The 12,194-nt window shown below is 36.5% G+C and overlaps 1 protein-coding gene across 4 annotated transcripts in view; it reads left to right on the forward strand.

Annotated features, from left to right (window-relative positions):
• The window catches only part of UBR3 (ubiquitin protein ligase E3 component n-recognin 3), a 104,125-nt gene that overhangs the window by 1,062 nt on the left and 90,869 nt on the right, over positions 1 to 12,194 (forward strand). For all 4 annotated transcript variants that reach the window (XM_041403192.1, XM_041403194.1, XM_041403195.1 and 1 more), the window contains exons 2-3: positions 11,474 to 11,613; positions 12,004 to 12,162. In XM_041403192.1, coding sequence (XP_041259126.1) covers positions 11,474 to 11,613; positions 12,004 to 12,162 — 299 coding nt within the window. The remainder of the gene's footprint in view (positions 1 to 11,473; positions 11,614 to 12,003; positions 12,163 to 12,194) is intronic.

A 12,194-nucleotide genomic window follows, 5' to 3' on the forward strand; every position in this document is an offset into this window, starting at 1 on the left:
ATGTGGTAGCGCTTGGATGTATACAGCAGGGCAGGGTTTTTTGGAAGTCAAAGGTCTTTTGTATTCTGACCTACTAGAGCCAAGACTGAAGTGCCTGGTCAGAAGAAGAGGAGTCGGGTACCTCATTAAACCCTCCTTTGTTCTCGTATGTACTCTATGGTGAAAGATCAGTCAACCAGTTACTGGATAAAGGTGATATCTAGCCAGTAAACTTCAGGTTTTGCAACTGAATGTCTTCTGGAGCTCCTTGTGTTCCTGTTGATTCACCAGCTAGCTAAAGGCTCCACTAGATGACAGTTTGGAGTGCTTGAATGAGGTTTCTTTTTGACAAACCTTCTGGAATAGTCTGTCTTGACTGTCTTAGCCTGGATGAGATGATGTGCTGTTGAAGTCTAAGTTGTGGCATACCTAGCAGAAAACAGTAGGAACATAGAGAAATTTTAAAACATTTTCGTTGGTTATTTTCTTATTTTTGCAGATTTACAGCTGTAACTCTGTATCATTCACTCAGCTTCTTAAGACTCCTTCTCTTTTTGCATTCCTACTTAGAGATTTCATTAATTCTGCTTTTTCTGTTTCTTGAATGTTGTTGCCTTGACTCCGATTCTTTAGGTCTGTAATCATTGTTCTGCTGCAGGCCTTGACATGGCTTCAGTCTTTGTTTCTTATGCTTTTCTCACCTTTTCTTTCTCTTGCAATCTGCCTTCATTTGTTCATTCTTTTTTGGTGGACTCTTTTCTTATTGATAGACTTACTCCAATGTGAGAATTTTTTTCCTCCTTTTGTTTTCAGTAATCTTTAGTGGTTTCAAGTTGCTACTGCTGAAGTGATTCTTTCTTTATCGGTTCTTCTTCAACTTGTGGTGATTCTGCTTTCCTCAGCATCACTGAAGTAAGAGTTTCCATTGATCTTGAGAAATAGGAAAAAAATTAATACTACTTCTTCCACTGTTCGTTGTGGAACAGACTTAGGGCTCCTCTTAGTGGCAGGATTTTAACAGAGCACACACAAATTGAACTACTTTAGGGTGCATATTGAAATTACTTGTGATGCTGTGCTCATCCCAGACTGTATATTTCACAGTTATCTTTTTTTACTTTGAACAGTTTTCTTCTTGAGGAAATCTGGTTTAATAAAGAAGAAATAAAAAATGCTGTTAAATTTGCAATGTAAGCAGATGCAAACCCCAAGGGAGTAACAATCTCATTTCTATGTACTCTACTTATTGCTTTTAATGGTAGAATTTGAGAGTATATTGTCTTGTTTGTGAGGTAGGTCCCTTCAGGAGCTTTGGTCACTAAAGCTAAAGAATTGCTGAACAAATAAATAATATTTGTGCAGAAACTACACTTGGGGTTGTGCAGTAGATTTTCCAGTCCTCTTGGACTTACAAGGAGGGCAATACATGGCAGCATATGGAGTGTCTGCATTTAACATAAGGTCACTTCTACTTACGTAGACAAGAACTGATGTTAAGCCATTGCAATTAAGTGAACTAGAAACTTTATTTGCTGTGCAAGACAAAGTAAAATAAACTTTAACCAGTGTAAAAAACATTATTGTGTGCAAAGACACAGAGTTTTACCTATTGACTTGAATTGCTACAATGCAGCATGTTTAGGTAGTGTTTTTACTTTGTGTATACAAATCAGCTGCATGATTACAAAGGTAATGCTTTGCATGTCAAAGTTAGGAGGTCTTCATGGTGGACTTACGAAACTGGAGTGTGTCTAGCCTGATATAACCTTGGCCACTACAGCCTAGGCTTCTATTAATAGCAAGGGAATCAAATGTGGAGCCTACTTACAAACTTTATCTACCATCTGTCTGCTCAGATACAGTTTGGTGTAGATGCTGTATATGAATATTATAGTAGCATTCTTTCGTTTCTGTTCCTCTTATCTGGTCTTCATATTCATATTATTTATTTGATGCAGCTCAAAAATACTGTTCATGAAGTCTTAGTTAAGTGATCTCCTATAAAGGAAATCTCTCCAGTTTAGAATCTGGAATATCTTTTCATTTCCTTTAGGATGGCTAATGTAAATCTAGAGATGGTTTATCCTAGAGTATGAGTGTGTGTTAATCTTGTAGTACTAATTAAATATATAATTTGTTTTATAGGGATACCTGTGCCTTTATAAAAAGAAGCTGGAGTATAGCATAATAGATGCATACTGATTTGCCTTAGGTACCTAGGTTTGCTTTAAGTGCCTTGTGTAATTCTCATGTCTTCTAGAAAAATCACATTGTCACATTTTTGAACCTTTTGATTTCCATTCAGATTTCAGTGTTTTTGATGTTTGTTAATGGCAGTTGGTCTGATCTACTAGAATGTAATGTAGACTTTTTAAAAATCCAAGATTGTAAATGTAGCTGCTTGTGAAAACATTACAAATTCTACCTGTGGCGAGGTTGAATAGATTTTAAAATCCATTGATGTGTCAGGAGGTAGAAATAGTTTGTAGTTGTCTCCCATATGGTATCTAGCTATTTGCAAATGAAATTTAGCACGTCCTTCTGAGGTAATTAATAATGTTCTGAAGAAGCAAAAACCTTCAGTTCTAAAGCATTTTGAGTAGACATATGCTAGTAGTTCAAATGAGTTCATCTGTTGGATTAAAAAAATCCCATGCAGTTGGACAGGGGAAAATTCAGACTGAAGTAATTTTTGGTTGGTAGATGGTCTTGTATTATAATGAAAGTGATAGTTTATGAAATAAGCTTGAAGAAGGCAGTGTGCCATATGGTTCTTATAGGAGTATAACTAGTCAATAATCTGTTCCTTCTGAGTATCCTCATGTTTCTATGGCTGTCTTGTTCTGATTACCCTTTAAATTTGTGGACAATAACCTGACATACTGGAGAGCCTCGACACTTTGGCTATTGTGTGCTGCCGTATCCTGTTTCAGAGTCTGTCAGTGTGTTGACTTATTTGTTAAATTAATCATGTGGAAGGCAGATGTTTTAGTACTGCATTACAGTACAACACGAATAATACATCCATCAAGGGTTGCAGATCCTGAAAGGTGAAAAGCCAGGTTAAGAATCTTGTTTAATAAGCTTTTGCAGTGATGTTTTTTGTGTATTTCTTGGTAGTTATGGCAGCCAGTGGCTCCATGGACATTTGTTGTCTTCTCTTATGACTTACATCAAAGGGACTAAGGTGTTACTCATTTCCACTTGTAACAGTGGGCTTTATCGAGTAACAGATCCTATGTTGTAAGGAAGGTGATTCTCACAGATTGGTGGTATGTGCTGTGTGTTCAAAAGCACCTTCAGGTACCTAGCTCGAAACTTCCTGCAGTTCTGTCTTTACTGATCCCTGCTTAGCTTTCCATTTAGCTCTGTGTTTTAAAGTGTGAATCAGTGCAGGTTTTATAGAAATCCTGTATGAGCTGCACAATAGATCAGACTTCTCTCTGTTTTCTTGTTTTTTTTTATTTTTATGTCTCTCTTGGAGACAAATGTATCTGTTGGCTCTACTGTGATCCCCTTATGAAAAGGCCAGACAATTCTCTTTGCCCTCTCTTGCTGGCAAGTACGAGAAGTATATTCTTAGTTTCTAAATGGTTTGGTTTTTTCTGCTTTAATTTATTTAGAAATGGCTCTGATTTTTTTCAGTGTTTTAAAATATTTACACCCAGCAAGGATTATTGAATGTTCTTGTTAAATTTTAGATACCTAATTGTAGTATACATAACTTTGATTACCTTTGCTATTCTGTCCCCATAAAATTCTATCCTTCCTTTTATTCCTTTTCAGAGATACTTGAGAGATTGGGAGCTATGGAAGATTATATTCTATTTATTTTACATTCTATAACTAAGTAAGAGTAAAGGAACTTTTTCATATTCTAGACTTTTAGAAAATGAAAATTTTAAAAAGTGAAAATTCTAACAGATAGAGTGACCATAAAAAAAGGAAACTGGCTCTTGAGAAAGCTATTATTACTAATTATCTTTGGACGCATTCTGTGCATGTTTATCAGGAATGGTCTCTTTTACCATCTTGGGTTCGTGGCACTGGGATCCCCTTAAGATCAGAAAAGTCAAATCTGCTTGTGGCTGCGTTTTGGGACATTACAGTCAGTTATTGTTTTGCTGGCACAAAGTGGATTACTTGACAATTTTATGGGGTGTCTTGCAACAGCAAATCACCTTCTTAGCATATATATAGCATGTTGCTGCTTCAAGGTTGTCCCTTCCAGTGTGACTCTATCAATTGTCTTGTTTAACAATTACCAAGAAGTTTTCTGTTCTCCAGGACCTAGGCTAGGCTAGGTTTGGTAACACAGCCTCAAAGAGATAAGGGTGCTCTTTTGGAACTTTCTTCAAGAGGTTGGTGAAACAGATGCTTTATCAACAGGCTGAGAGCCTGTAAGTAGCCAGCTTTAGTTTAGTCTCTGAGTTTTATGAAACCCTGTTAAAATGCCTGTGTTTGTGTCTGGGTTCAGGATTGTTGAGCTCGTAGAAATGGTGTTTTGTAGGGTGTCTGTCAACTCCATGCAGCTTTTCTGCCACTGAAGTCCTTTGGGCTACCAAGGAGGGACTGAAGAGAAATCTGAGCAGTAGGCTGTTTGCTTAGTGTGAGAGTTTGGATAAATCCATAGTCACACATGATGGATGTGACTCTTCAGAGCAAAACCTCCACCATGTTCATCCACATACGAAGTAGAGAAATTCATACTGGGATTCACAAGGACCACAGAATTGGAATTTACCATGCATTTATAAATAACTGATTTCCTCTGTCCTCCTTCATGCCTCCCCCAGACATAAAGCTCAAGATAATGTATTGCTTCTTAGGATTCCACAGTAACACTGAGTACTTTACCTAGAGCTTCGTGTTAGGCCTTATCCTTGGAAAGCAAAAGACATTGCAGATCAACACGTTGATTAAGTCTGTCATGTCATACAGTCAGCTCTCAAACCTGCCTGACTTGATTTCTTTCAAGAATGTCTTTAATTAGGACTACATCAGCCTCTGAATTGCTCTCTGAGATGTATTCCAAATGGTCAACAGCCAAGTGCTAATTTTGTATTACTACCTTTAGAGCTATGACCTGACTAGATGCATTATTACTTTATATGTGCCTCTGAAATAATGTATAGTTGTTTCAAAGTCATCAGTAAGATGCTGAAACATATCAATATACCTAACTATAAATATTTAGAAGCCTGAACTATTGCTGTGTTAGTTACTGAACAAACTTAAATGCTGGTTTTACCCCAAAGGTTTGCTGATAGGATCAGTCTGATTTGAAGAACACAGCAGTGCTGTGAAGGCTGAGCTCACAAGATATGACTGCTATATATCTTGCCTTGCCTGAAATTTGGCTTATTTATTGTATCACTTGTCTATTGCTTTATAAATTGCCTTGGTATATATTCAGTTTAAGAAGAGCTGTGTTTTAGAGCTCTCTGAAACAGTTCTGTTTAGATTTGGGCTAACCAGTTTTAATTTGCAGTTTCTTTACTTTGATCACACCCAGTTGTAAAGCTGCTTTTATACCTTTCATGGACATATGCTCAGGATTCTAAGTTCACTACATCAAGGTGGAGTGTTATTTGTCTGGTGTATATCTGATCTATATGGAACTGTCAATGGATCTGTTGGCAATGGAGCAAATATGATTTTGGGAGTATTTAGGGAACACATTCCTAAAGAACTGTTGTTTTTTTGATCTTTCTTAGTGACCATATAGGTTAATTCAGATTTCAGGCCATGCTTCCTTATCACTTGTACAGTATCAGGAATTTTATATTTTTTAAATACCCTGGAACAGTATCTGACAGTTGCAGGTGATTTTAAATAATAGTGTCTCAGGTGCCTTCCTCTGTAGAGGGTTCTGGTACTAAGCATTGAAAACCATGAATTTTCTTTGCATTAAATTAATAGAATGACTATACAGTAACAAGGACTAAATGAACTCCTGCCTTCTTCAGGATGCACCTTTTTGTTTCTGCATAGTGCCTGCACTGATAATAGCTCCGGCATGAAACACATAAGTATTTTCCAAGAAAACTGCAAATTACTTATATACACACCTTGTCTGTTGGAGGCCTGGCCAAAGCTGAAGTTGATAGCTGTTATTAAAATTCACACATCTTACTCAGATCCTGGAGAAATTAAGGTTGTTTTTGCATTTTCTAGCACTGTATAGTCACTTAGAACTTTATAATATGAAATATTTGGGTCAAAATACTACATGCTATATGCTTGACCTGTTTAAATTCTCTTGGGAGAATTTTCTTAACCAGAAAATGTTTTTGTTAACTGTATTTTGAAAACTTGATTCTTGTTCTTTCAAGTAGATGTACTGTCTATGTACTTCAAGGTCTCAGAAGTCCATTCCTTCTCATTCTTACTCCATTTTTTTTTTAAAAAAAGCCTTATGATTGAAACTGCCAAATCTACTGTTTCTGATTGATAGCACGTGTTTGTATACTGATGAAAATCATTGTAGTTTTGTCTACTGTACAGGATGTTTATGTCTCAGGACTAACAAAGATACTAGAAATGCTCTGCAGAGCAGCTTTGTCTGCTTTTTCTTTAAACTGGTGTGCTTTCTTCATTTAATGTAGCACTGAGCACCAAGAGAGCTTCTATGAGTCATTGCCACTCTTCCTGCTGTTCTGCAGGGATTGGAATAACTTCTTAGTGTCCAATCTCTGATTTCTACCCTCCTAACTTGGCCAGTCAGCTTTGTCATGAAAGCTTAAAATGTGAAAAGATGTCCTTTAAAGTTGTTGTTTTTTTTTTCTGGAGAAGCCATTAATTATTCTGCTGTGCTTCATTGTCCTCCGCTATTGACTGTGTTGCCTCTGTTTCAGAAATTTTCTGGTTAGAAGAGTTAGACTGACATCTTTTCAGTTGGCTTTGCTCTTGATAGCAGAAATGCAAGTATTCAGTTTTGTCTGTGAACTCTGTAGCTTGCAGTTTTCATAAAGAGCAGAAGAGTGCTCATTCCTTAGGTCTTGGAGTCAGTACCACATTGATTCACTTTTGGAAGCCTGTTTTGCAGGTGAAAGGAATTTAACTAATGAAGTGCAGTGATTAGGGTGTGTGGGGAAAACATGCTAAACTTAATTTTAATAGGAACAGTAGGCTTATTTCTCTGCATTTCCTCAGAGTTAGCATTGTATTTGTTAGGGACAGTGGATTTACATAAAGCAACCCTAGAATATATCAAAGCCCTTTTCGCCCAGATAATTTTCTGATCCTGATTGTAATAGTTTTATTTTGTTCTGATTTAAGATTTGGTTTGATATTTGAACTGGAAAAGCAGGAAAAAAACCATTTAAACATGTAAGAAATTATGTAATGGGTTTGTAACAACTCAGAAATAATTGTAGCATTCAAAAAGTACTTTGTATCTTGCATCTATTTTGAGGATTCAGAGTATGTAGAAGTAGTATTTGTCTGTTTTACAGTGGAGACAGAACACATGCTTTCTAAAAAACTTGTGTTGAATTAATATTTCTAAAACTTCATTTAAATACTTTATTAAACCTTCCATGATGTTTACAGTATGAATACATGAGGTATACAGTATGAATATGTATTATACCATATATGTACATATGAAATGTATATTATGTTTTAAATAAGAACTCAGTTTAGGTATGACTTACTGAATTGAAGGATCAAGTAGAGCTTTACTTTCTTTGCTTAAGAACTGATTTTCAGCAGTTTCCATTTGGATTCTGTTGCTTGGGTCCCACATCCTCATCCCTAAAAGCTTCTGTTAGAGTCAGGTACTCGTAGTGCTGTAGTACTATTAAGGGTGTGAAATTGGGATGCTTTCTTTTGGCAGTCTTGTGATCCAGTTTAAAAAGAAATTACTTTTAAACACGGGGAGGCAGGAGAAAAATAGTGAGAGAAAAGTGAGGATAAAAATAGTCCATCTGTGTATATGTGAACTTATGTCAAGTTTCTGGAATGCAGCTGCAACTTGAGACACTGTGGGATGTAGTGGATGAAGGGCTGATCAAATGCTGTAAAGGTGTGGTCTGGCTGGTACTGAAGGCATTTATCAGCTGCTGTGATAACTGTGGAGTTAAAAAACTCTCCTTTGAAGTGATGGAATTGCCTCCACAGTGAGCATTGTGTCTACTTCTTGTGCTGGTTGGTCAGGATGGCATTTTCCTGCATGTCTTTGTTTGAGATTTTGGTTTATTTTCTTCCCTGTGTTTTGCTCCCTGTCAGGTTAACAAGGAAAGTGATGATCTCAAAATGGTTTGGGGAATTCAGTGTGATTTTTAAGGAAACTGGTCTGTCAGTTTTGGTGGTTTTAAACTGGCACAGTGAAATTTTTTACATATTCTTATAAGTAAATAACTTCTGCTGGCTTAGTTTCTGAGCTGGTTTAACATAAGATCAGTCAAGTGCTAGTGCTAGAACAAATAAGTGGGCTGAAGACACTGTTGTGGCAGGACTGATCTAGTTCAACTAGGTTGTGAAGCTGTAGCCTAAAGGAGTTATTTTACCTGAAGCCACTTGTAAAATGCATATTTGAAATTCACGGTAGAATTATTAAAAATATGGAAATAGTAGGAAAGAATGGAATAAATCTGAAAAGTGTGACATTGAAGTTGTTCAGAAGCTATTAATGCTTGGTCATTATTTTTGAGCTTCTTCAGAACAAATACATTTCTTATCTAGATTATATCCACCTTTCATTGCCCCCCACTAGACATTTCTGCCTGCTGCAAGTGGTGGATTTCTAGGGCTTGATGGTACCAGGAGACATCTGGGTAGTGCTCCTTTTTGTTGCCTATTAAGGCCTGGTTTGGTAGTCTCAGAAGCATTTTGAAACATACATTTATGTAGATGTACAGTTCTTTAGCTGATGCTATGGTAAGGAAGTTCTTTCAGAAGTATATAAGGAACTGATTATGGAGTAGCTTTGGCTGCTGTTTGTCCAGTGTCCATGTAACCCATTGAGGAGTTTGTCCAGGTGTCCCTTTTGGCCTGTATAAGAAATCCCAGCTTATGTCTTCCTTTGCACAGCTTGGGGTTCAGTCTCTTCTTTAGTTAAAACAGCTCTTGTCCTAACTCTGAAGACCTTCCAAGCCATTGTTTGGCATTTTGGTCAATATTTATAGAGGAATTAATACAACACTCTGCAATAGAACTTTGGGTAATTCTGGGCTGTACTACTTCAACACTGTAGCCTTTGAACCATAAACGCAGAGTATGGTGCCTTTTGTAAAATTACATTGGTGTTCCTACTTTAAGGTTTAGGGCCTGATATCTAGAAATTGTTTCCTGTTTGAACCTTCTGTGGTTTATGCATGTGACAGTGAAAGAACTTTTCCTTACAGGGAGTCAAATCTGGGTCCTTTATTGATCTTCTAGGATCTGTGTTAATATAGCAATAATAGCACGCTTTTATAATTCAATAATACTTTCTTGAGACTCTCAGGAGACAACATATTCATAACTTTAATTTTCAGGATAGGAGAAATTTGGGATCGTTAATCCATGACCCTGAGATTGGTACAGTTGTTAGAGCACGGTGTAAGTGATGCCAAGGTCATGGGTTCGGTTCCCGTAGGCACCATTCACTTCAGCGTTGCACTCCATGATCCTTCTGGGTCCCCTCTAACTCTGATTCTGGTGTGATGGAGTCAGAACTGGCATGTTGACACAGACTTCATGGGGAGAAGAGCTTATTTTCTGTGGAAGGAAGCCTTGTGCTTAGCAGAAACTGGGATTCAAAATTACTTTCCCTGTGTGTTTTGCTACAGTGGCTTCCTTAGCTTGCAGTCATAACCAGTGAAAACATCTTTTGACAGAATGTAAAATGTAAGGGGGAGTGGTGGGCTGTGAAAGAGTTAAGAATGCACTGTGTAGTAGTTCCTTCCTTTTGTGTCTTGTAGATCTTTATTTACTTTTGATCCCTTCTTACAAGGACAGTGGTGAAAGGAAAACCAATTACTGTAAAAGTACGAAATACTGTATTTTAGCATAGATGAAGCCACATTTGTGATTTATAGCAGTTCAGGTTTCTGTATGTGGAAAAGATAAATTTTGGATGACTAAAGAGAAAAAGTGAATTACTTTTACAGGCCCCTTTGAATTCTCTGCATTTGTAAATTGTGCTGTTTATCTGTACTTGAACAATTAACATGGAATGACTTTTCATAACTTCTGCGAATGCAGTATGGAAAGTGGAAGGCAAAAGTGAACATTTATTTGGACATTAGTTAACAGAAAGTTGTCAGTCATCACTGAGCTCTTTCTGTTCCAAGGATATATTTGGTGTATATACAAATAGCAAATCATCTGGCTAGTACTGTCCTTCTGTACCTTTTTTTTTTTTTTTAATAAAAAGTCTCATTTCTAATGTGCAAAAGCAAAGAAGAAGCTCTTAATCTTTAATCTTGTGAATTTGCTAGCCATTTTTGTGAATTGCCATTTTAACTGTTGGACTGGTACTGTCTTTTATTTTTTTTCCCATTTTTTTCTTGATTCATCTAGTTTCTTTGTGCCTTTCTTCTCTTTCCTTCTTCTCTTGAAGGTGGTTCTTCAATGGTCCTCAAAGAAGAAAGGCTTAAGTTTTAGAAAGTAACAGGCTGCTTCTGGAAATCATGGCATAAATTTGGAAAACAGTTTTCATAGTCAAATAAAGCTGTATATTTTTCTCAAATTTCGTGTTGAAAAAGTATTAGTAAAATCTAGTGAATCTTTTCAGTTAAAGTTTATTCTTGTGTGATGTATTTTTAGACTATTCTTTGTTTAGTTGGTTTTTGATGTGGATAAATAACTCTTTGATGTTGCTGTATGTCCTTTCTAAAAATAGCTTTGGAGTTGAAAAGTATTCAGTGTCTCTTGAGTCAGGCTCATGTTAAGTGAGTAGGAAATCATTCTGTCTGCTCTAATGGGGTTTGGCTCAACGTCATGTCACTGTGCATTAGCCAAGCCTCAGCTACTACCATGCAGGAATTTTCCAATGAATATATGTTTTCTTTTCTTTTTAAATGAAAGAATTTTGTAAGAATTTTGTAAATTGTAGTTGCTATACATTTGAAATACACACTGATCCTACAAAGTCTTATGCCTTTTTTAATTGTTTTTATTGTCAAAAGAGGTTTTTAAAAGTCATCATCTGAATGAGGACTTGAAAAATCAGTCCAACCTCTGATTATGTCACAGAAAAGAGAGGAAAGTCAGTGTTCTTCTGTTTGTTCCATGGAAGATACTTCTGATAGGTATGGGAAGAGGCTAAGATGTTACATATGTGAGCTTTGAGCAGCAGAAAAAAAATTGGCAGCTTTGTAATTCTTTGGCCTCCGAATCAGAATGGGCTTGAACAGAGTAGTTGGAATTTCAGCATACTATTTCCATACCACCTTTAATGTAAAAGCATCCACTTTCTGAAAAATGGAAAAAGGAATGCTTTTCTTAGTATATGTTAACACTGCTGAGCTGTGCTTGGCTAACATTTTTCTTATCTGTTTTATAGGTTTTGTAAAAGACACCGGATTAAATCAAATTCAAATGTTCCATGTGTTCCGAAAGACTTGTTGATGATGTCAGAATTAGTTCTTCCACAGTTCATCTTTAGTCTGATTCAGCATTTAAGAGAGGGATATAATGAGCCTGGTATGTTTTGAATTTGTATGTATCTAGCATATCTTACCATGCTATTACCTCTTGCTTTGCAGTCTATGAAGACACAGTACATGAATGCTATCCATAGTTTATGTCATTGTATTTTGTACCTCTCTTCCTAACAAAAGTGCAGCCTGACTAGGTGATTTAATTTTATTACCTGCTGGCATGCTTAAATGTGTTTTAATGGTTACCTGGCATTGTGCTGAGCTCTTCCAGAAAATGAAATAAGGTATAGTTTGAAATTGGTATGTGTGAATTTTAGAGCATTATGAATATATAAATTATTTTCATTTGTGGTGGTTGTAACTGTTCTGCTTGTAGCAGTTTTGGCTGAATTATATTACATCTACACCAGAAGTTCTTCTTATGTGTTTTCAGCTCTTGATCTGCCATCAGAGAAAGACCTTCATAAAATTCTCCAGGTTTTGGAGCCTCATGTTTCCTTCCTAGAAGACTTGACCAAAATGGGAGGTGCAATGAGATCAGTTCTTACCCAGGTTTTAACTAGCCAACAGTTCTACAAAGATCTTAGCTCTGGTATGTTTGTGTTATTTCTAATAATTAGATTT

The sequence above is a fragment of the Onychostruthus taczanowskii genome, unplaced genomic scaffold (assembly GCF_017590055.1).
Source record: "Onychostruthus taczanowskii isolate IOZ18803 unplaced genomic scaffold, ASM1759005v1 scaffold20, whole genome shotgun sequence".
Classification (NCBI taxonomy): domain Eukaryota; kingdom Metazoa; phylum Chordata; class Aves; order Passeriformes; family Passeridae; genus Onychostruthus; species Onychostruthus taczanowskii.